The 24,012-nt window shown below is 42.4% G+C and overlaps 1 protein-coding gene across 18 annotated transcripts in view; it reads left to right on the top strand.

Moving 5' to 3' along the window:
- ARPP21 (cAMP regulated phosphoprotein 21) overlaps window positions 1–22,449 on the top strand; it is a 276,847-nt gene extending 254,398 nt beyond the window's left edge. For all 18 annotated transcript variants that reach the window (XM_025204112.1, XM_025204113.1, XM_025204114.1 and 15 more), the window contains 2 exons: window positions 20,197–20,348; window positions 21,643–22,449. In XM_025204112.1, coding sequence (XP_025059897.1) covers window positions 20,197–20,348; window positions 21,643–21,900 — 410 coding nt within the window. In that variant the 3' untranslated portion in view covers window positions 21,901–22,449. The remainder of the gene's footprint in view (window positions 1–20,196; window positions 20,349–21,642) is intronic.
- The last annotated feature ends 1,563 nt before the right edge of the window (window positions 22,450–24,012 follow it).

The following is a 24,012-nucleotide window of genomic DNA, read 5'->3' as shown; positions in this document are numbered from 1 at the left end:
CACAGAACATTTTCTTTATCCCCAGAAAGTCTAGAAATTTTTATTTGGTAGCTTTTTACCAAACTTAATAAATGGGCTGTTTTGAGAGAATGCAAAATTGGAACCAGCATCAGAATTTGATTTCTTCTTAGTCCTCTTCCAAGCCTGGAAGAGTTATAATATCATGTTTTGTGCTATTGATTTTCTGTTAGAAAGAGCACCATTAGCCAGAGGCAGAAAGATGAGGGGGAAAACAAGCTATCCTCTAACATTTCAGTGTGATGATAAATCTTTCAGCTTCTTATTCCCTCTGATGCATACAGAGTCACTTGTTCAGCTCCTTAAATGTAGCTGAATGTGGTCATTTTTCTGCAGGTCTCCTAATAAATATGTTGCTAGTTGAATAACACCAGGTTCAGGAAGCTTGCATATGTTTTTAGTATAGAAAAGGGACTTTCCAGTTAAAAGGAACTGAGATGCTAACAATGACTATGTAGAAAGAATCCATGTTTGAAGTCACGCAGGTTTATTCCTGCAGCTCTGCAAAGGGATCTTAAATTGCTGTCATAGCAATTAGTTTAGGACTGTATATAACCATTCATATTTTCAGTGTAACAATGAGAGTGCCATCAGCTAAACAGTATTCTGACCTGTCAAAATTTGAAAGAACTGATGTTATTAGTCATATAGATTTTTCTAAAAAAAAATAAATAGCAAAATCCCTATGCTTCTTCCAGCAAACCAAGTTTCAAGGATCCAGTGCCATTTAAGATAAAAGATACTTTTCCTTGGAAAAATATAACTGTATATGATATCTATTTGGTATGGCTTCAGGGACCATTGAGAACCAGGGTTTTTAGGGGAGGGGAAATTGTGGAACTGATTTTGATACTGTGTTTACTGTCTAGGGTGTGTGGGGTGGGGTGGTGGGGTGGGGGAGGGAGAGAGAGAGAGATACTTCAGGGTAGCATCCCTATGGTTTCATTGTTGTTAAGACCCCTTGATTTCAGGTATAGGCAGTTTCCCTGTGTTTATGAAATCCAAACAAAGAAAGGTCACAGCTTGCCATTATATGTCGGAAGGTTGATTTTTTTTTTTTTTAGCATCAAACCAGTACACATGGGTTCTTGCAGCTTTCCAAGTGTCCAGTTTACACTCTGGAGTTAAACAAAAAGCTTGAATCTGGTCAAAACATTCTAAAGTTTAATACAGAGAGAAGGCAGACACAGTAGGAGCAGATTGATCAGTTTTAGCAGGTTTGGTTTGCAGCATATTTGAAAGGCTTCCCTGGATTTTAGATCTAAGATTAAACTACAAAATTGTTCACAGGGCATATTAGACTCCAGCTCCTCAAGGTGCAGTTTAAGCTTTCAGACGCATACTGAAAATGACACACCATCAGGGAGATGGTAATTAGAACATCTTCACTGTTTCAGACTTTAGATAACTTAGTACAATGAGGTTATAATTTTTTTAATGGTTTTATAGATAGATTTTGAATAGGATCACCTACCCAACTACTGACCAACTGCACCGAGGAGGAAATTGTTCCCAAAAAGCAACCAACTGTAATACATAACATGGTGAAGTGTGTAGTCACTCTGATCATAAGGAACAGAAGTTATGCATAAACCAGTATATGGAATCAAAAACCGGTTCAAATCTGTAACACAACAGAAGGTCAGTGCACATAAACTGCTTTCAAAATGGCCAAAACCAGGTTAAGAGAAACCTGGATGGATGTAGTATCATCAGACTTAACTGATTTAGGTTAAATCAGTTTATTGAACTTCTGTCCCGGATCTCCTCCAGATTCAAGTTAACTCCCAGTCCCCCAGCATCCCAGGATGCTTTGTACTTCTCCCACAACCCCCTCCCTCCTCCTTGCAGGATGGGTGGGCTAGCCTTGGCCCAAGCTGTTTGGTCCAGCCAAGCAAGGAAGTGTTCTCTAGCTCCCCCTGGCTTCTGACCTGGGTCACTGCAGGCCTGTGGCTGCATTTCTAGAATCGAAAGTGAATGTCTGTTCACTTGTTTATCAGTTCAATCTATGCAGCTTACGCTAACCTGCAAAGATTGAATTGATTCAGCCTCAGGCATTTTGATTATCTGTACATAACCAATATGTGGGAGCAGTACTCTTCTGCAGCACTCTTTTCAAGTGAGCAATATATAAAAACATTTGTTTTTCTAGGAATTTCTTGCTTGTGAGCAGGGGTTTTTAGAGCTAGAAGTAGACTACTTAGTGTCTTTCCTCATTGCCCTACACAGGATATCTCAGAAACATATTCTGAAATCTCTTTGATCAGTTAATAATTATCAAGTTCTAAATTGGGCCATGTGTATGGTTACCGCTCATAACTCCTTAAGGGACACAATATGAATGTGAAACTTTTTGTGACCTAATTCACATACTATAGTGCATGTGTTTTGTTACATCATGGTCCTGTTGCTGAGATAACTATTTACTGTATTTAAATGGTAAGACTTATATTTGTCGTTGTGTCTTTTCAATTGGAAGAATAGTCTTTAAAGTATATGTCTGTTACAGTTTAGTGACTAGGACTCTGTGAATTTTTTTTTTTTTCTTCAGTGGCAGAACCAAAATCCATTTTCTTCAGAATATTTAGGAAATCAAAACAACTTTGTTGTGGTCAAACAAAATGTTTTGTTCAACTCAAAACAAATAGCCTCTTTTCATTTCCAGGAATTTTTAATCAAGGCCAGGGGTTAGATACTTAAAACACTTAAATAATCATTGGGCCATAGAGAGAGAAAATGCAAATGATACTGTAGCCTGCAAATGATACTGTAGCCTGCTATTTGGGACACTTTCACCTGGGAGATAGGATGCTAGAGTTTGGGTCCATTTTCCAGGAAATAAGTATTTTATACAAAGTGGAAGACCTTTGGTAGGAAAGGACTGAGAGCATCCAAACCAGTGGAATCCTGTATTTTGGTAACTTAAATAACACTGTGTGACAGGGGGCATCTCTTGGGGCCAGGTCTTATGTTGGCCTGCCTACCTGTCACTACAGGGCAATCTGCCTGGTCTCGCCTGCCATGACTTTGCTGTTCCTACAAACAGATGGTAAATATGGAAGACTGCCCATTACATGCCACGATGCAAGAGGGTGCTATCTGTGGCTTCGTTCCTCCCCTCACCACAGCCCATGCCTCACAGATGGCATCCAGGTTAATATTATTCCTGGTCTGACATTGGAGTAAACTGAATCCAAAGTTGGGCTCCACACACGTTCACACCACCTCCCCTCTCAAAGGAGGCCTCTTCCACTCCGCCCCTCTCTCACTGGAATGCCTCTGGAATGCTGCCCATTACTGGACCACACTCCACTGCTCTGCTTCTCCTTGAGCGGCCCCTCTTAGGCCATCAGGCTGTGCCACACAGAACCTTCAGTTCCCACGATTTCCCCTACTCTATGTGGTCCAGCCATATGCCAAACCCTGAGCTAATTCTGCCCCAAGCCCCTCACCGGGCACAACTTCTCACAGGACTGGCCCTTGCACTGTCCTTCAAACTTATTCCTATTCAGCCCTACTCAGCACACCCCTTGGGCTGTCCTTCAGGCCTACTCTGACTTCAGCCCTACTCTGGTGTGTGGCCTCCCAGTGCTCTCCACACTACCCGCTCTGGGGTCTCCGGGCCCTCATATCCCTGCTAGGCTCAGGCGCCTACACGTGGGCATACCTGGCTCCACTACTCCCCCAGCTGTCTCCAAAACCCACCCAAAGATGGGGGGCTGGGGTTAAGATGCCCCTCCTTGCCATTCATCAGGGAGGTAACTGGCCTGACAGTTTCTGTGGACTCCCACACCACTAGGAGTCCCACCAGGCCACCCTTCCCCGGCAGGGTACAGTTTTAAGCCATGCCCAGGACCAGAAGCCTCCAAACCATCCCCACAAGCTCCTGTCCTTACCTCCAAGGTTGTTCCTGCTGCAACTCAGCTAGGCGCTGTTTCTGCCTCCCCTGGCAACAGAAAACTGCAGCCTATATATGCCTCTGCCCTTAAAGTGGCAGGCACCCAAAGGTGCCCTGCCACACACTGCTAAATGTTAGGAGACCTGTGTTCAGATCCATGCTCTGAATCACCTAGAGAAGTGTACTTCCCAGTAACCTAGAATGTCACTCAGCTATTTTCACCCAGAAGTGTTTTTTTGCATTGGAAGTGAGTAAAGCAATGTGGGCCAACATGCATTTTCATATAGTCATAGATCGTTAAAAGTGGGAGGGACCACTATGAACATTTAGTCCAGCTTCAGCCAGTAATATTTTCATCAAGTTCATAACGTATGTTTGATCTAGAAAATATTTTTAGAAATATATTAGGCCTTGATTTAAAAACTTCTAGTGATAGAGAATGCAGTTCATCTATAGGTATGCTGTTCCAAGCATTAATGATATGTTCTATTAAACATTTGAACCTTACTTCCTGTCTGAATTAATCTAGCTACAACCTCCAACCATAGGCTCTCAGTATGCCTTTTTCTGTTAGACTAAAGTGCCATGCCCTATCAGACACTTGTCTAAGTAAGCATAATACGTGATCAGGTCATATCTTAACTTGGATTAATTAAATAGATTGAGATTTTTAAGTCTCTCATTATAAAGAATGTTTTCTGGCCTTAGCTCTTTTCTGAACTCTTTCCAGCTTTCCAACATCCTTTTGAAAGTATAATCATTTAAGTATTGCATTGTTGGTTTCACTGAAGCTGAGTCCAGAGGTAATACCACCTCTATACTCACAATTTAATATTCCCTTGCTTATGCTTTCAAAGATCATGTTCCTTCCTCTTCACTACATCATTGCCCTGAGAGTTCATATCCAGTTATTTGCTGCAACTTCCAGTCATTTTCAGTCCTTTCCAAGGACAGTGTCTTCTCTCTCATAAGGGTGACCTATATTCTTTGTTCCTAGATGTACAACATCTCATTCAGGCATATTAATATACACATTGCTCCAATGACCCTGCCTTACCCAAACAAGCCAAACCAGTCTGTGTAACTGACCTCTCCCCATCATGATGCCAATTTTAACATCATTTTATTTAATTGTATTGATAAAGACTTAGAATAGCATTGGCCAAAAATATATCCATACATGACCCTAGTAAAAACCCCTAGGATGATTCCTCATGTAAAATTACTTTTTGAGATCCCTGAGTTAGCTAGCTTTGAATCCATTTAATATGAGCTACACTGATTTTGTATAGTGCTAATATTGTATCAGAATGTCATGTAGAACTAAATCAGATGTCTTACAGAACTCTAAGTATATGTCAACAGTAAATTTTATTGACCATATTTTTAATCTCCTTAAAAAAAAAAAGAAAGAAAAAAGGATAAGACCTGCTCTTCATGCTTGTATCCCATATCAGACTTCCCATGGTTTTGCCAAGGATTAGGCAGGCTAAATCAGGGATGTCAGAGTCATCTAGCCCTGAAGGCTGGATAAGTTGTGTGGGACCAGTCCACTGGTCAGATCAGGCCCATGAACCCCTACCCCATGGGGTGGTGGAACAGGCTCCATATGCAGTGTAGGTCTTGGGCTGACTGGAGCAAGTATTGTGTGCAGCATGGGTCCTGGGCTTGCTAGACTGAGTGTACCATGTAATGCATGTCCTGGTCCCTGCAGGCAGGACCAGTCTAGCTTGTGCCATGAGCGATGTGAGTCAACCCTGAGACCCAAAGGCATCACTAGGAGCTGGTTGATGGGACACCATGGGCCAAATATGACGAAAGGGCGATATCTTTGAGACCCCTGAGCTAAATATTACCATCTGATTTAGCTGCTGAGGTGGTTGGCCATTTAAATTTGAAGTCAGACAGAAGATAGGGGAGGGTGGCACCTTAGGCTGCTTATACACGTGACGGGGGTTTAGTTCTCCCTAAATTGAAATGGTGGGTTTTAAACTGACACAATTAAAAACCCATTGTTTCAATTTAGGGACTTATGTCATTGTTACAGAACCGTGGCGGCCCACCGGCAGCTCAGCCCTCACCCTGGCCATGGGTAGGCTCTGCCTGCCAGAAAAAAAAAAAGCAGTGAGGGGCCCAATCCTTTTGTCTTCCCCAGAGCCTGCCTGCCTCTCCTGTGGCCAGGGGGCAAACTGCCAGCAAGCCCTAAACTGCGGGGGAAGGGCAGTGCTTCCTGCCATGGTGGTAGCACCCCCCAGGGCCACCCAGGCAGGGTACTAGTGGGCAGGTGCTGCCCCAGCTCACAGGCAGCACCTGTCCCCATCCAATGGTCCACGGGGTGCTGGAAGCCCAGGTGTACTTAGGGAAGCTCAGGCTTGGTGGGTTTCCAGTGCCCCTTGCACTGTGCCTGCCACCTGAGACCACCCAGGAATGGACTGCCATGCCACTGGGGCAGTGTGGGAGGGTGGCAGGAGGGTGGCTGGGTGTGCTGGCAGCCAGAGAAGGTGGCAAGGACAGTGCACAGGGAGCTGAAAGCTTGCCAAGCCTAAGCTTTCCCAAGCATACCTGGGCTTCCAGCACCCTGTGCACAGTCCCCACCACCTTTTCTGGATGTATCGCTTAATTTGTTACATAGCAAACTAAAATACATTGAATGTGTTTTCCTTTGCTATGTAATAAAGTCATTTCATAGACATTAGGGCTAGAAGGGACCTTGGAAGATCATTGAGTCCAGCCCATCCTGGATGGCTAGGATTATCTAGTGGGGACCCGTTGTACCTTTGTACTCTCATCACAATTTGCCTCAAGGTCTCTTGATCCTCCAGGTTTGTATCATTAAAGCAACGTACACCGCCACATTTGTACAGTATGATGAAATTAAAACAAAATATGCTGCTGCAGGTGTAAATGATAACACCATTAAAACGGTAAAAAGGGGTAATTAAGCAGCTTTAAAGGCCAATTTTGTCATGTGTACAAGTGTCCTTAGAGACTAACTATTTCTTAGCTACTAACTTAAAGACTAACTTTCATAAATACTGACAGAATTTTTTTTTCCTTTAAGCAGTCCTCTTAAATTTGTCCAACTGGGAATTAGACTAGATACCTCTTGATGACCCTTTAGCCCGCACACATTCATTTACTGGCACGATGGGATCAATCCATGATCCCAACAATCATGCTGTCTGCCAGTCCATGCATGCCATACAGATCCTAATTATGCCATTACTACTAGCAAGTGCAGGGGGAGTCTGGGATCATGATCCCAGTCTCTCTTTGCAGCAGCAAATTGGGCTGGGGCTGACAGTCAGCTGATTAGCTGCTGAGACAGTCCTTGGTAACTGGATAATCAGCTGCTTGTCAGCTCTGGTCCCAGGACCATGCAGGGAACTTGAACCAGCCCTTGAACCAGTGCAGTCAGCTGATTGTTGGCCTGGCAAAAGCAGTAAAATGTTCTGTATTACATGTCAAACATTTTTATGGATCATTCCTCATTTTATGGTAAATTGGGTGCACTTATAAGACCCTGCTCATTGATACAATGATTAACATATTACCATATTTACTCAAGTGTGTGTGTGGGGGGGGGGGGGGGGGTTGGAAACTTTTTCATGTTCCAGGTTAAAGTTAGCCAAATCAAATTCAAATCCTTATCAATCAAGTAGAACTCAGTCATTCAAAACCATGTGTGGTGCTACCACCAGCAAGTACCCTCCATCCCAAACTTTTCAGGTCGGGAGTTCAGATACTCCCAAATCCATTGGCAGGCATCCTACTTTCAGGCCTAAGCCTGGAGGTCTTGAGGTTCAGACACCCCCTACACTTGATCTTAGGCAAGAAGCACATGGCCCACATTAGACAAACATATGAATGGATAGGTTAATGCAAGCCACATGGTAGTACTTCATTGTGCTCAGTTCAACTCTTCTTCAAGTCAGAATAAGCTACTACACTGAATACACTGTGACTTCCTCTTCATTCCCGCAGCTGAGCTGTGCCTTTCTTTCCCATTTCTGATGATTCCTGTTTCTTCACCAGCCTTAAATGTCTGGCAAACACCAGCCCCAAACAGTTCACCCAGAATCCCTGTGTCACCCCTTCTCTTAATCTGTTTTATGTGATTAATGTGGCCCCACCCTTCATGAGGGAGAGCTGTGCCTCATCTGTAAATGCATTTTGGAGGATCCCAGGACTCATAACAAGAACACCCATTTCCAGTCATGAATGGGGGCTAATTAAAGAAAGCTGAAACATGGATCCTTTGTGGGGGAGGCAGTATCTGGAGTACACACACATGCTGAGTACTGCTAAGCTATGGGGTCACCATGGCTTGAAATGCTGTTGTCGCTGCCGGGGCCTAGCCCAGTGAACTATACGGTAAATCATAAGCCTTTTGGTTTGGGGCTAATATCATGCATAGTTTGTGCTATCTATAAGTAGGTACAAAAGTGCTGTTTAAAAGTGTGTCTGTGCTAAAATTTGATGCGGGTTTAAAAGTAAAATGCTTCAATTGTGGATGAACCAAGCCTATAGGCAAATTACTATAACCTATAGGCTAGGCACCGTTTATTTCAAGGTCAGTGTTTTCAGTTTTGCTTCTCATTTCCATGTGCTCAGGGAGAACAGGGTCTGATAGTAAGGAGGCAGGAAAAGGGGATGCAGGGGGAAGAAGTGGAGGTGGGGGGAGGCAGAGGACAAGGGAGCTACCTGCCCCCCACCCCCACCCCGATTTATTTTCCTTGCCATAACAGTGGGAGGGGGACAAATTCAAGGCAAACCTCCAATAATTAGATTGGTTTATGAATTTTCACTATATAGAATCTAATTATTGGGGGCTCATCTTGTATTCAGAATCATCTTATATTTAAGTAAACATGGTAATTGCAGCATAAATGCAATGTGTATAGGAGGCCTTCTAGTTCTATTTTTCTGTGATTCCACGTATTCCAATATTTGTTAAAAATCAACATAAAAGGATGAGAGAGCTCTTCTGGCAATTCCTTTAATACTTTTGGATGGAAATTATGTTACAGTTGTACAGTTATATATTTTAAAATCATGTCACTGTTTAGAATCCTCCCTAGTTACTGATAAAATAGAATATATTTCCTTTTCGTTATAAAATAATCACCCTGGATTTCCCTCACGCTCCCGCTCCCACTTTTTTTTCTGATACCAGCTATGGTGAACTGCTCAGCTGTTCCTCAGAAATATCCCCGTTCTGGTTATTACCTGTGATGAACAAGTGTGTCCAATTGCATATCTCTAATCAAGTTCTCAGGAGTGTCTTTGTGATGATGTGGTGGTACTGGCGGGGATATCAGACATAAGAAACCCACAAAAAACAGAACAAGTGATTCTGTTTCTCAAGACAGATGATTAACCATCTTATGGATTTCTCTGTGTATTTTAGACAGTATTTTTGGCAGAATAATTGGCAGTGGCTGCCTACTAACTAGTAGAATACAGTTAGCAGAAGGAAAAAGAATGATAAAGCTGACAACTTAGTAAAAGTTACATTCCTGTAATTTATTTTTAATTCTTGAAAAAAGCAGACTCAGAGGGAGTGATGTGGTGGGGGGAGGAGGGAGGGGTATAGAATGGTAATCTAAGGTACTCTCTACACATTATAGGCTCCTATAGATGTACAGGGAACCGGCTCCGTTGTACTGGAAATCCAGCGCGTTGGAGAAGACTCAATTAATCGAATCTGCTGGAGCACAGAAATTAATGTGCTCCAGCAGCCTTTCATGTCATGTGCATCAACCTCCCCCACACTGAAAAATGGTGGTGAGACCCTTTGAACTAGCTTTAGTTTAAAGCTCCCCGCTGCCATTTTTCAGCACAGGAAACACTGATACACATGATGTTCAGGCACTTATAAATAGTGTGGCTCGCTAATTAAAGGGCCCCCTGCACCTCCCAGAACACATGTAAAAATGCCCTATATTATGCCATGATTCACATATAGACCATTTTTGTGGCTACATAAAATGTAGGACATTGTTATGGCTAGTTTGTATGATGTATTAATTGAACTTATAGCAGGTGGGGACTGAAGCCGACAATTAACTGATTGTTGCCTCTGGCTAGGGACTGTACCAGAGTTTTGAACTGGCCCTGGGGGCTGGGGTCAAAATCAGCTGATCCCAGGCTCCCCCTGCACTGGCAAGTAGAAAGGGTGTGACTAGGATATGATCTCCAATGTCAAAATTGTGCCTTCCGCCATGCATACGTGGCATGGAAAGTGGCATGGTTGTTGAGGTCACGGATCAGATCCCATTATACGTTTAAATGAACGTGTGTCAGGGATCTGTGAATCTTACCTCCCAGAGGCTCTGCTATCTTCAGTCATATCTAAAGAACAAGGAGAATGCATTTCCATCAGGTTTCCTGTTGAACTTCTCTGAAGATTCATTTCTCTGAGCAGTTTCAGTGAGTTGCCAAGATACCTGTTCTTTGGTAATGTGCTGGGTTTTAAATTACAAAGACTCAGCTCTAATAGCACTAAGAATTCATTGTTGCAGCAATAGGGTGGGTAAGTGCTGAAATTACTTTACATAAAATACTGTAAATGTATATATTTACATCAACAGCATTACTTAAAGGTGAGAGACCTTAAAAATCTGTTCAAGTAGTGAGAGTAAAGCACGGTCTACAGGTTGACCTTGACAGGTAAAAATCCCCATTATCCAAAAACTAAATATGGTCCAGGCATATTTATAAAGTTACCTTGCTGATCTTTGCCTCAAATCAGAGTCCAAGGGTAATGAAAAGAGTCGTTCTAAACATGGACATAGTATTCATGAAGGATATATGCTAAGAGCAATAGAGCACCGAAAATGGGCTTTAATTACAGTTCTGGGTGACGTATCTGGCAGAGGTATAAGACCACTACATTTTGCCTTTTGAGCTCCATAGCCTCATTAAGAAATTAAAACATTTGTGGGCTTTTCATGTAGTCTCTTTCCCTTTGGGATGTTTAAGTTATCTGAGTGGCAGCATGGTGATACAGGCCATAAAGGTTCAGAGAATTACCTTGATAATATGACGGCTTCTTTCATTTAGACAGCAACCCAGGGCTCATTTTCCCTCTGAGGCGTTCATTGAAATTCTGAGCATGGTTCGTTCCTCTGGTTGTTTAACAGTGTCTCTCATGTTTGCCCTGATTTTAAAAAATCCTCCTTTGTAGCAGAGATAACATGGAGCAGGATGATATAATTGCAGTAAAGAGGCCCTGGAGCTTGCAGTAATAGGATGGTTCATCTGATGTGTACTGCCATTAGAAAATAACCCACGTATGTATGTTCTCAGGGGACAGTAAAGAGGCTTTTAAAGATTACACTTTATGTAGTATGAAAGCTAATGAGCACGAATGAAGCAAGTATGAAGAAAACTATTGCTGCAGAAAGCATGGTTCTACTTTCTGTTCTTTCTTGATTTCCTGGCACCCATCCAGTTTGAATATGCTCCACCCTAACCAGAAACACAACTGTCATGTAGCACAAGCAATTTGTGACCCCTTTTCCTAATCCTGTACATTTTTCATTTTCATTTAAAAATAAAAATCACATGCCAATAATGGTGAAACTGCTGGGTGTGAGCAGCATAAATAGCATAGGAGAATAGCAATTTATGGTATTTCATGCCCTCAAGAAACAGATTTGCTAGAACGATGTCGTTCCATGATCTCACTGAAAAGGTAATAAATGAAGTCTCTCAATTGAAATTCTCCACATTCTTTTCCCTTTCCTTTATACCATAGACTGCCTGGTCATTCTATAACAGGATGATGCATACAGAGCACCCTGACTGCACCCTTACCCATTTGCAGATCACTCCCTGATCTAGGGCCCAGCAGGATCAGGCCCCTGGCACCCTGGGAGTGCTTACCTAGGCCAACTAGAGAGCATGGGCTTTCCCACCATTCATGAACAGATGTCAGCTATGAAAAGGCAGCACAAACTATGAATAGAAATCATCACACTCACCAATTTGGGCATTGTGGCACAACAAAGGGCTAAGACATCTGTTCGCTCAGGTTTTGTGCTGCCATAAAATATTTTATGGTGGCACAAAGGTGACATGCATTTGCAACCTTAGAGGAAAACTCTCAACTAGTTACTTTCTGGTGTTAACATTTTTGTACAGGAAGGTCTAGGCTAAAGCTGTATCATGTCAGTTTTTGCTAAAGAACTAATTTATATGAAGATGAATATTAGCCAGATTGACAAGTGATTTATAATGAAATATACATGTAATGAGTGGACATAAGGGGCTCAAGTTGAGATGACTTACATGCCATGGTGCCAAAAGAACATGGAAGACGTACTACCAATATATGATCTCTTAGTCTCCATTACATGGAACTTCTCAATACCATGTATATGGCAAACAGAAATTAGCTGTCTTTCACCCTATGAGTTCATGGCTCTCAATTCTACCTTGCCTTCTTGGAACAAATATATTTTTTATTGCCAATACAATGAAAAACCCCATTCTCCATTTATGATTGAGTCCTCTGGGTTTTCTCTTCCATGCCTACACTGAAGGATCATATTCTACACTTACAAAATACAAACGTATAGCATCCTCACACCTACTCCAGGGTGCAGGGGAAAGGGGGTGCTTTGATTGAGCAGCTCTGAGAGCTGCTCTGATTAAAGCACCCATAGTATCTCATGTATTCAGCATCCCACGCTTCAACGATCTTTAATTAAAGCACCCCCGTCACCATTTTTGAAGCACAGGGATGCTGAATGTATGTAACATGAAGGTAGCTGAAGCATGTATAGGTGCCCTTACAGTTTAATACCCTTCAAAACTACCAGGCCAAAATAGTACTAGTAGCATTTAGTAGTTTTCCACCGCAGGGTTGTTGCCTTTGAGAATTCAAAGTGGATATTCAGTGTGACGTGAGGCCATACCTTTTGCTCCTTGAGCTTTTGCCAAACAGTGTGAAGTAAATTTAAAAGAAGGGGATAAGAAACAAATATTCAGAATTGGTAACACCAGAAATTTACATGAATGACATTAGTGGTTTCCATATAAGCTTGTCTGTCTATGGCATTTTAGGGTGTTCATAACCACAGCAAAGTATCTAATCACCTGAAACATACTAATATTAATTCCCCCTGGGAATGGTGGGAAAAAATTATTCACATTTTACTGGTGGGGGACTAAGACACAGAAACATGAAATGACTTCTTCAAGGTTGGAGAAGATGTCCTTTGCTGGGCTGAGAAAAGAACCTAGGTCTCCTGAGTCCACTGGCTTCAGCCAGGGGCAGTGGTTCTCAAACTTTTCAGTCAGGATACCCCTCCATAACTTTTCTGAATGTGGTGGCATTCCCCAGTTAAGAACCACTGTGCCAAATTTACCTCAGAGCTTCTCAACAGGTCCTCCTACCTCCAGATAAGACTGCCCCATGTGCCTGCTGCACACACAGACCCATAGGGAAGGGCTATGGAATATGTGTGCATTCCTTTTGCATTAGGGCTCTGATAAACCTAAAGCAAGCAGGAGAGTGAGCTCATGCTCCACCTTTTCCCAGTTTGGCCCTGGCCACAAAAATGTGTGTGTGTGTTGTGGGGGGAGGGGGGAATGGGGACAGGGAGGGCAAGTAGAACTCTCCTGCATGCCTCTGTTTCTTACAGGAGCATGGAGGAGCTGGACCAGAAAAAGCTGCAGCCCAAGCTAGCCCTCCATAATGCAGAGAGAGTACTTGTGTACTACAGCTTTGCATATGGGGCAGCTTTACCTGGCTGCCACTGTTGCTGCCACCACATGGCACCTTGTGTTGCAAAACCCCTAAGACACCTCAGTTGAGGCACCCTGGTTAAGAACCAGTTATATGGTATAAAACTTATTGCATTTACCCAAATCCAAGATGACTTTGAACTTAAGATGTCCTCCCAATAATTAGATTCAATACAAGGAAAATTTATAAATTTGTTATAACTTATCATATAGAATCTAATTACTGGAGAGTCATCTTAAATTTGCCCCCCATCTCCCCACCACAGCTGCAGTGGGGAAAGTGATGGCGGGGAAGCAATCAGTGGCAGGGGACAGGTGGGGGTGCAAGTGGCAGACTGACTTCTGCTCTTTGTCCCCCTGCTTCCTGCCCCTGCCCATAAATTCCCCCTCCCACAGTGCTAGCCTCTCCTGGTGCCTGTGCCTCTGGCACCTGCCTCCCCTGTTACTTCCCCCCTGCCTTCTGCCCCGCTACCTCCTGACCCCCACAATTCCTACCCATGCCCAGTACTTGCCCTCCTGCCACCATCCCCTAGTATGTGAGCCTCCCTGCCACATCTTCCTCTCTGCTTCCACCCCTTCCCCCCCAGCTACTGCCTGCCCTCTCTGGTGCCACTTCTAGTCACGGTTCTGGCTCCAACTCTGGCTCTGCTCTTGCCTGAGGTATGAAGCACAATTGCTCTGGTCCCAGCCTGGCCCAGCAGGAGCAACTGCAGCAGCCTCAGCTCTGACCTGAGACCCAGGACCACCACTGGCGCTGCTGCTGCCAACCCAGGCAGGAGCAAGAGCTTCAAGTGAAGTGGGAAATATGGTGGGAGGTGAGATGGGGCAGAGGTAGCACAGAGCAGAGGCAGGGGGAAGCAGGCAGCAGGGAGGCAGAGATGGCCAGGGGGAGGCAGCTAGGGGGCAGGGTCATGGCTGCGGCTCTAACTCCAAGCCCAGGGTGGGACTGGTGTCAACCCACCCCTGGACATGAACACAAGATGACGGGCTCCCTTTGCATGTTGAACGGGGAAAAAAAACTCATCTTGGATTTGAGTAAATATGGTAAAGTTCATCACAGGGGCACAGAAGGGGATTGGTGAGGTTTTATTCACCAAGGCGCCCCCGGGGGTTACAAGAAATAATGGCCATAAGCTAGCAGAGAGCAGATTTAGACTGGACATTAGGAAGAACTTCTTCACAGTTCGAGTGGCCAAGGTCTGGAATGGGCTCCCAAGGGAGGTGGTGCTCTCCCCTACCCTGGGGGTCTTCAAGAGGAGGTTGGATATGCATCTAGCTGGGGTCATCTAGACCCAGCGCTCTTTCCTGCCTATGCAGGGGGTCGGACTCGATGATCTATTGAGGTCCCTTCCGACCCTAACATCTATGAATCTATGGTAATATTTCTGAAAGACAGGCCTGCATGAACATAGAGGTAGCATCTCTCTTATTGAACTGTTGAGTCGCAGTAAAAAAAATATGCAATATCCCTTCTGTGGCGATAATTAGTAGAAACTCTCTAGCCAAATTTGAAATTAGTGATTGGTTCCAAAGCCAAACTTTGTCAATATGTCACTCCTTATTCCCTGACAAACTAAAGGCTTTCCAAGAGGTAGTAGAGAAGAGATTACTTGTTTAAAGGAAACAAACTTAAGCGTGACATTTTCCCCTTAGTTCATACAAATAACTCCCACTAGCATCAACAGAAGTTGTGCATGAATATCAGGGGCACAATTTAGCCCTTCCAAATACATTTTGGAATAGGATAGGCCCCAATCATCTACACTTATCCTACAAGTAGAGTGTAGGAACCAGTGCAATTCCTGATGGCTAGAAAATTATATGTAGAGATTTGCTTTTAGGAATTGGCTTGCAGGTAGAGTAGATATGCATTAAAACAATGTCCAGGGGAACGGCAAGAATTAATTGGTCTCTAAAAGCCTGTTTGTGACAAAGTTTCATGATGTCAGCCTTCAAGGCCCACTGTGTCTGAAGCCAGCAGACAAACAGACTAGGGAAATTAAAAACATGCAAAACACTATTCCCTGAAAACTCATAACAAATACAAGTTTGCATCAGGTCACAGTAACCAGCCGTAGAGCCCCTGGGATTTCTAGTTTTGATTAAATGACTGAATTCAGAGGCTGGAAATGCCCAAATTAAGGTGTCAGTAAATGACTGATTAAGATGTAAGCATGTGATGGGTTTGTGGAAACAAAGGAATATGCTGACAGGACAGAACATGGACAATATGATGACCACAGGGAAACCAATCAATGGTACCCAGGAATGAAGAGTAATCAGAGGAGAAAAGGAGGGATTTCAGAGCAGCAGGGGGTGCCCCAAAGGGAGAACCTGAGGCCACCATGAATAGAGGGTGCACCACCAACCTCTCTCACCCAGTCCATGGGTGGGGGAGGTGGGCCTTGACCCTCTACCTCTAAGGCTGCTGACAGGGTGGATTGGGTTTACATCAGATTGATTTAAATCACTGGTCAGGAAGCCTCAGTTTAATTATTGTTTTCTACAAAATGTGCATTCTTGTTGTCTGATGGTCTTTATTCATTTAATTTCTTGAAACTTTGCACTTTTACAGAGGTAAGGGCTTGACTCCATGTACACAAACTTGCAGAGAGACAAGAGGTCTAGGTAATCAGATCTGTTATCTTTCATCTCCATATACTGCTGTTAACATCTCAGGCAGGTCCAAGGAGGTGATCCTCCCCCTCTATGTGACACTGGTCAGGCCACAGTTGGAGTTCTGCATCCAGTTCTGGGTGCGACACTTCAGGAGGGATGTGGACAACATGGAGATGGTCCAGAGGAGGGCCACTCACATGTTCAAGGGGCAGCAGGGCAGGCCCTACGAGGAGAGGCTATGGGACCTGAACCTGTTCAGCCTCCGCAAGAGAAGGCTGAGGGGAGATCTAGTGGCTGGTTACAAACTAGTCAGAGGGGACCAGCAGGCATTGGGGGAGTCCCTGTTCCCCCAAGCACTCCCAGAAGTGACAAGAAATAATGGCCACAAGCTGGTAGATTTAGACTAGATATCAGGAGGCACTACTTCACTGTCAGAGCGGCTAGGATCTGGAACCAACTTCCAAGAGAAGTTGTGCTGGCTCCTACCCTGGGGGTCTTTAAGAGGAGGCTAGATGAACACCTTGCTGGGGTCGTTTGACCCCACTACTCTTCCTGCCATGGCAGGGGGTTGGACTTGATGATCTGCTCAGGTCCCTTCCGACCCTACCAACTATGAAACAAGGATGTTGTCTCTGGAGATACATATCCGCAGTTTCAGAACTGAAACTAAGCATCATAGAGATGCTTAAAGGGATCTTCTAGACTCAGCACTGAATCCCATAGGGTAGAGTGGTTTTCTTTAACCTTTACTAATATATAGTGGAGCCTCTGGGAACCCCAGAAGATTGGGTCCCTAATATAGTCCATGGCCTATTGTGACCTATTTAGAAAACTTTTTTAAAAAGGTTACATGACTATATTCAACTCAAATAGTTTACAATTAGAAGTTATAATCCCTATTCCATGATATCTTTGTGTGAACATATCTTAAACTAAACTATATATAGGTTAATTGTTTTTTAAAAAGCATCTTAACAAAAAAAAAATTTTAAACTCTGATTTTTTAAATTTTTTTTAATTCATTTTTATCCACCCTAACTGCTGACATCTGACATTCAAGCAAAAACCACGGGGTAGTGTTTGCATACTGGCCAGGCATACCATTTTCCTTGTGAAGCTTTAGGAACGGGTAGATAATTAAAATTAGGAGGGAGGGGGAGAGTTGTTAGCTTTGTCTACATTATTCTCATCTCCTATCACTGTGTATCAGTAAAGTTTGCCTACTATCAAATGGAAGAAGTCATCATTCTGAGGGTTTGGGTCCTCCTAGAACAAGGTATCTGAGTCATAAATCCGGTAGCAACACTTCCTAGGGAATAATAATGATGAAGGAAACAATGAGTTCACTGTAAATCTAGGTCTGGACTGTGCCAACTTTACCTGGATTTAAGGATTAGTAATGACTAAACTAAGACTCTTAAGGCATTTATACACATGTTCTGGGAGTGTATGTGAGTGGGGCGGGAGCTGCTCTAATTAAAGCACCTGGAATGTCACGTGTATCATCTTCCCCACTCTGAAAAATTGTGGCGGGGGCACTTTAACTAAAGCTAATTTGACAAGCTTTAGTTAAAGTGTCCCCGCCACCATTTTTAAGTGTGCGGAAGCTGATACACATGACGCTGGAGTCTGCTGGAGCACGGTAAATCCCATGTTCCAGCACACTCAGTTAATCAAGTCTGCTCTGATGTGCTGTAATTACGGCGTATCAGAGCAGCCTCAATGCATGTGTATAGGTGCCCTTAGAGATACAGGACCTTCTATATACTTACGAACCAAATCACCTGACAGGATGACTCTACTGCACCTATTGGTGGGTTGTAAGAATAGATTCAGTTTCCTTGCAGGCTAAGATGCTCCAATAGACATTGGGCCAGAATGTCATTTATGTTAAGATCCCTTTTCTATTTTTCATTAATGTAACAGGGCCTCAAAAATCAGTATATACTGTATTTCCGTTCACACTGAAACCATTTTGCATTGTCAGAAGCAGCTGAAGAGAGCTTAGTTCAAAATGAGAGTTTGACCCATTCTGTCAGAGCCATAGTGCCACAACAGTAAGAAAACAGTATGCACCACACCTCACTGTAATGCAGGGCTGGAAGAAGCAAAAGTACAGCAGAGTTGCTACCTAAATCTATTACCATAAATAGATGCATCACATGCCTCCCTGATCTCCAACTTCTGCATTCCCTTTCCCATTCCTACTGTAGATTATCACTGTAAACTCAGTTTGAAGGTTTTAGGTTTCTGATGCAGTAATTTACAGGACTGGACAATATGCTGACACCAGGTTTCTGTATAAACAATCAGCACATTTGAATGTGTAATAATCCAGTGCATTTCAGAGACAGGATGTTCCAACCAAGTTAACTTGTCACTCAGTGAATTAATTATTTTTATCAGGTTAAGTGGGGATACTAATCTCATGTATATTAAAAAGACATCTTTAATGTGAAGTATGCCAAAAATACTGGCCAGATGTACCATACATTTCTCCTGCATAATATTTGAGATGGGAGCTATCATTTCACAATGGTTTGGTATAAACAAACAGTGACATTAATAATTTGATAGTTCTTTACGTAATCAAGAAATGTCCAGGTGATGATTTCCCATTCAAGGAGTATATTGAACCATACATTGTATTCATAAATATAAATTGATCAGATGTGACACTCACTTTCACATGGGAAATAACAGAATAGATGCTAGTTGTGATAACTTTTCTGGCCTGAAGTATGCTTGTTCTGAGAACATTACTCCAAACTTGATAGTGCAATGCATAACCAAACGTTAAAAAGCACAGGGACTAGGGGACAAAAGGTATCTTTAGGAAAAAAATATGCTCAGACCAAAACCTTGGCAGGCTGTATTTCCTATCACTGCCATTAGTCACACTTTCTTCTCCTTTCCATGACACCTTGGCCCACTGGCTGCTCATTTCAAATCCCCTAGCCTTTAGCCCATGTCTCGTAAGAAAAAAAAATGGCTCCTTCTTCCCCACTAGTGAGAATAAACTCTGATTTATTTGCACATTTCAAAAGGAGCACATCAATTAAAAACATCCAAACCTATAATGTAATAGCTGATAGTAATTCAAAGCAAGCCATTGCTTTTCATCTGTCTGCGCTGTTATCTTAATCAGTTGTACACTGGAGTGAAGTGAAGAGCTGGATAATGGCTGACTTTAAATTCTCCTCTTGAGGCACTGCAGAAGCTCCCTCGACAAATGCAAACATTAGTGTGCACTAGCCATAAATTAAAGGCAACATTATAATGAAGAACCCCAAGAGGAGGCATGTGTGGGTTTAGCGTGTGATTTTTTTTCCCATTTGCACTTCTGCTGGTATCTTCACACTTTGTCTGAGACTTGGTGAGTTAGGGGCAAATAAGAAAAAAGAACAATGAAACTTCACCTTCTCAAGCCAGGCAAATTACTTGAGAGAAACGTCCATGGTTAGATTCTAAAGGCAAACTCCTGGTGCCCTGGGAGTACATGGGAATGTTGCTATTGACTTCAATAGACCAAGAGTTTATTCTAAGCTGGTAATGGTAAGCAGCCAAAAGTAATTACCATTGAGTGTCCATGCAGGATCCTACATTGAATGTCATGGTGTTAATTAAGTGTCCTTTGAGGTTGGCTCTTGCTCAGGATTGAAGGACATAAGGAAGTTTGCACATTGCCCACAATGCCTCTGTCTTATGACTAAATACAGATTTTTACTTTCCAGGGCTGCCTACTCACCCACTTGGCTAGGCATTAAATCCAGTTAGATTTTTATTTTTGGTAGCAGTCCTCTGGAAACAGAACAGCTGTTTGATTAGTATAGCAGCATGGGGGTACAGGTTTGACTTTTCTTCTATAAACTACAGTTCACATTGAAAATGATTGTGTCTTCCAGGTTATCAGCCTGTCTTGCCTAATCAGCAGCAAGGGTTCCAAGGACTCATGGGAATGCAGCAACCTCCCCAAAGTCAGAACCTGATGAATAATCAACAGGGAAATCAGGTGCAAGGCATGATGGTCCAGTATCCAGCCATGTCTTCTTATCAGGTACTTACCAGAGCTGTAAGGAATTCCTTTCTCTGAAAAGGCATACTTTGTGTACATAGTGCTGTGAGTAATGGGCAGTGGCAGCCGGGTGGGAGCCTGGAGACTCCTAGGGGCCCATGTGACCAGTTGGACAATCCTGTTCTAGAGTATAGAGCATATGTGGATCATTTGCATGTGTCAAAGCAATTCACATACACTGTTGTCCAACTTGGACGTGCCAAGACCACATATGTAACACCTCAGTGTTACAGCCTACGTCATAAGGCAGCTTTGAAAAATTTACCCAGTAGCTTTAAGCTAATGAAATGATAGGGAGGCTACATAATGGTAGGGGAAATGGGACAGACTACAAAACTTTTATGAACACCTCTTTCCTTTCCTCTGCTCTACCTGGGCTTTGATGGCCTATATGAAATAGGAACAGGATTCAGAACACTCTTGATTTGCTCAGCATTTGGGTATGACATCCTCAAAAACTCAGTTTTCATAGTTAGATAGAAGTCAGATTTGAATTATATCTGGTTTCATCAGTATAAAACCCAACAGATTTGATTTTGCACAGGTGCAACAAAATGCCTTACGGCTTGATTCTCCATTTCCTTTAGTCTTTCTTCAAAGATTGTGGAGAAGAAGGGCTATTTGGGAATTGTTTACATTTCTTTCCTAGCTAGACCAAGTGAAATACTCCTTTCAAAGCCAGGAAGGAGCATCCAGTCATTTTCAGCTCAGTTTACACTACATAAGCAGTCTAAAATACACTTTGCAGGTCAGATAATCCATTGATATGTCCTCAACTGATCTCTAATCCACAGTAGAATCCAGAAAACAGGAGTAGTTCTGAATAGAATAAAATGATACGCTCTGGTTAAACACACTGGTTATACCAGTCATTCTCAGCCAGGGTGTTGTGACATCCTTCTGAGGGTGCCATAGGATGCCACACAATATTAGTATTGCTAAGGGCACATGATTTATAAGATAAATTCTGAGATTTCAAATAGGAATTCAGAGTATCAGAAACATTGTAACCTGTTGTGGTCTTTCTGATTTCTTTGTAACTGAAGAATTGCTCTATTATTTTTCAGTAATCAAAAAATGAGTGAAAAACAAAGAGCTGGGTTTTTCAAGAGGTGCCTCAAGTCTAATGAGTGGTTCCTTGAGTCTGAAAAGGTTGAGGACTGCTGGGTTACACAAACTTAAAATAAAGGGAATAGAAAATTAAAAGTACGCAGGGGCTACTTTAATTCACTCGGATCTAACTTAACCAATCTGGTTTTTATATATCATTGTTTAGGTGCCAATGACCCAGGGTTCTCAAGGACTGCCACAACAATCATATCAACAACCAATCATGCTACCTAATCAATCAGGTCAAGGAACACTTACAGCCACTGGAATGCCTGTTTACTGTAATGTCATACCTCCTACTCCACAGAACAACCTAAGGTTGATTGCCCCACACTGCCCGTCCAATAACGTTCCAGTTATCTCTGCCAACTGCAGGACAAACTGTACAAGTATTAACAGTACAGGGTGGCAGGTCAAGTACTGACACTGTGGCTTAGTGTGGATATACAAGGATAGCAGTGCATTATTTGACAAATAACTCATGGCCTTCAAATGAAGAGGAACACAACAGGATAATCAGTTGAGGACATACATATTGACAGTGCTCAAGTGATTGCTGCTGGAATTCTGTAAAAAAACTAAAATAAATTTTAAGAAATGTTTGCTGGTTAATGGTGCATATTTTTGTCATGTCTGCTAGGTATGCCTTTATAGCTTAGCTAGTGACATGAATTCATTGAGGTAAGATTTTTTCCTACCACTAAACACCACTGTGTAGATTGTAATATCCCTGATTTGGATTAGTTTTGTACTTTGTGTTGAGTTTGTGAAGCTAAAAGTATTTAAAAATATAATAAAATCACATTGTACCAAAGCTGTAATGGAAATTAAGAAAAAACAAAAACAAAAAAGAATTACTGAATGGAAGGAATAATTTATATACACTATAGAGTTTTTTTATGGATATATACTGTATTGTAGTGTTTAATCACAATAAAGCTATTTGACCTCATGGAGAAAGGTCATGTTTCTACCACCTGTTTGGTCTCCTCTCTCTTCTTGGATGCCATTTTCTTCATTTTTTGTGCCACCTGATTTCAGGTCCAGTTGAGGGAAAAGCTGCTTAATGAAGGGTTTGCAACTATTTGCTGCAAAAGAAGCATTGTTGTTTGTCTTCATATGCACACTCAGAGTCACCCAGGAGCCCCTAACATACTGGGACAGGAAGTGACCTCACAAAGTCCTCAGTGAACTGGGAAAAAGGCTCCTAAAGTGATCGCAAGCAAACTTTGTATTCTCCCAATTTGTGAACCATTTTTTCACTTATCTAGTTGCCATAGCAAGAAGTTAGAGTAGCCAGAAATAGTTTTGTACTGAAGTTTTGTGTAGCCAGATGGCTGTCCTAACTTGGGCTAGCTGACAACAGCCCAAGAGATTGTGCTACACCTGGCGATAGCATAAGAATCCTGCTGAAGGGCAGATTGACTAAGCCAGCTCTAGGAACAGTTTGCCAAGTGAAACAGCAAAAAGCTGCCATGACTACATCCCAGGCTTGGCCACTGCATTAAGTGGCAGGCATGACTACTTCATTTGTCATGCCGAATCTAAAAATCTATCCTGGGGAATAATGGAATGAACTAAAATTATTTAAATAGTGCTATAATTCATATAGCATATCACAGGACTGCACCACTAAAACTCCCAATTCAGTTTCATTAGGAGAAATTAGTTTTTGCTTTGACACTGAAACTTTTGCAAGGAGTCACTGCAGCAGAATGGCTGCCATATTACACTTTTGTGGTGGTTGTGTTTCAGCATTAGACAAGTGAGCCTCAAGCCTGGAGCCTTAACATTTCACTTGACCTCCTGACTGATTCAGTTATAAACACTGCATTCTTAGAGATCAGGTCAAATTTAAGCCCCCAGCTTTGCATACATACAATGTGTAAGTAGTAATATTTTATATATGTCATTGGCTATAATGTTATTGATTATGCCTGCTCCCAGGGTGGAGCAACTTATTATTTCTACTGATTTCAATATTTAAAAATTAACATATTCTTTTTTTCCTTCAGTGATAGTGTTGCCATTTCTATACATCTACTTGTCACAGATGTAAACACTGTGTACACCCCTTATTTAAATGTAATAGTTTCCCCATCAGTACAGCAAATAGATTTTTCATAGTTCATTTTTATAGCTGCTAAGGTATGGAAACATTATTTAATCCAATCCTGTGGTATCACAGGAAAGCCAAATATTGAATCTTTTGCATTTCTATCATGATTCGTTTGCTGAGAAACAGTCAAGTCATGAACAGGCAGAGTAAACACAATTCAGTTTTCAATTAGGGGTGAGATAACCAGAAAGTGAACAGTCTGATTGTTTTTTTTTTTTAAACCAAGATTACAGCATTTTAAAAATTCAAGATGCAGCATTTGAATTTTGGTTGTGACTGAACTCCTGTAACTACATATTGTTTCTTATTCAGCTGAATAAGAAACACATGAAGTGAAATTAGGTGAAATATCACTATAGTATAAGCAGCCAACCAGTTCCAGCCAACTGAGGCCAGACCAGGATGACTTAGGGAGAA

The sequence above is a fragment of the Alligator sinensis genome, unplaced genomic scaffold (assembly GCF_000455745.1).
Source record: "Alligator sinensis unplaced genomic scaffold, ASM45574v1 scaffold1118_1, whole genome shotgun sequence".
Classification (NCBI taxonomy): domain Eukaryota; kingdom Metazoa; phylum Chordata; order Crocodylia; family Alligatoridae; genus Alligator; species Alligator sinensis.
This window is presented reverse-complemented; position numbering and strand designations above follow the sequence as displayed.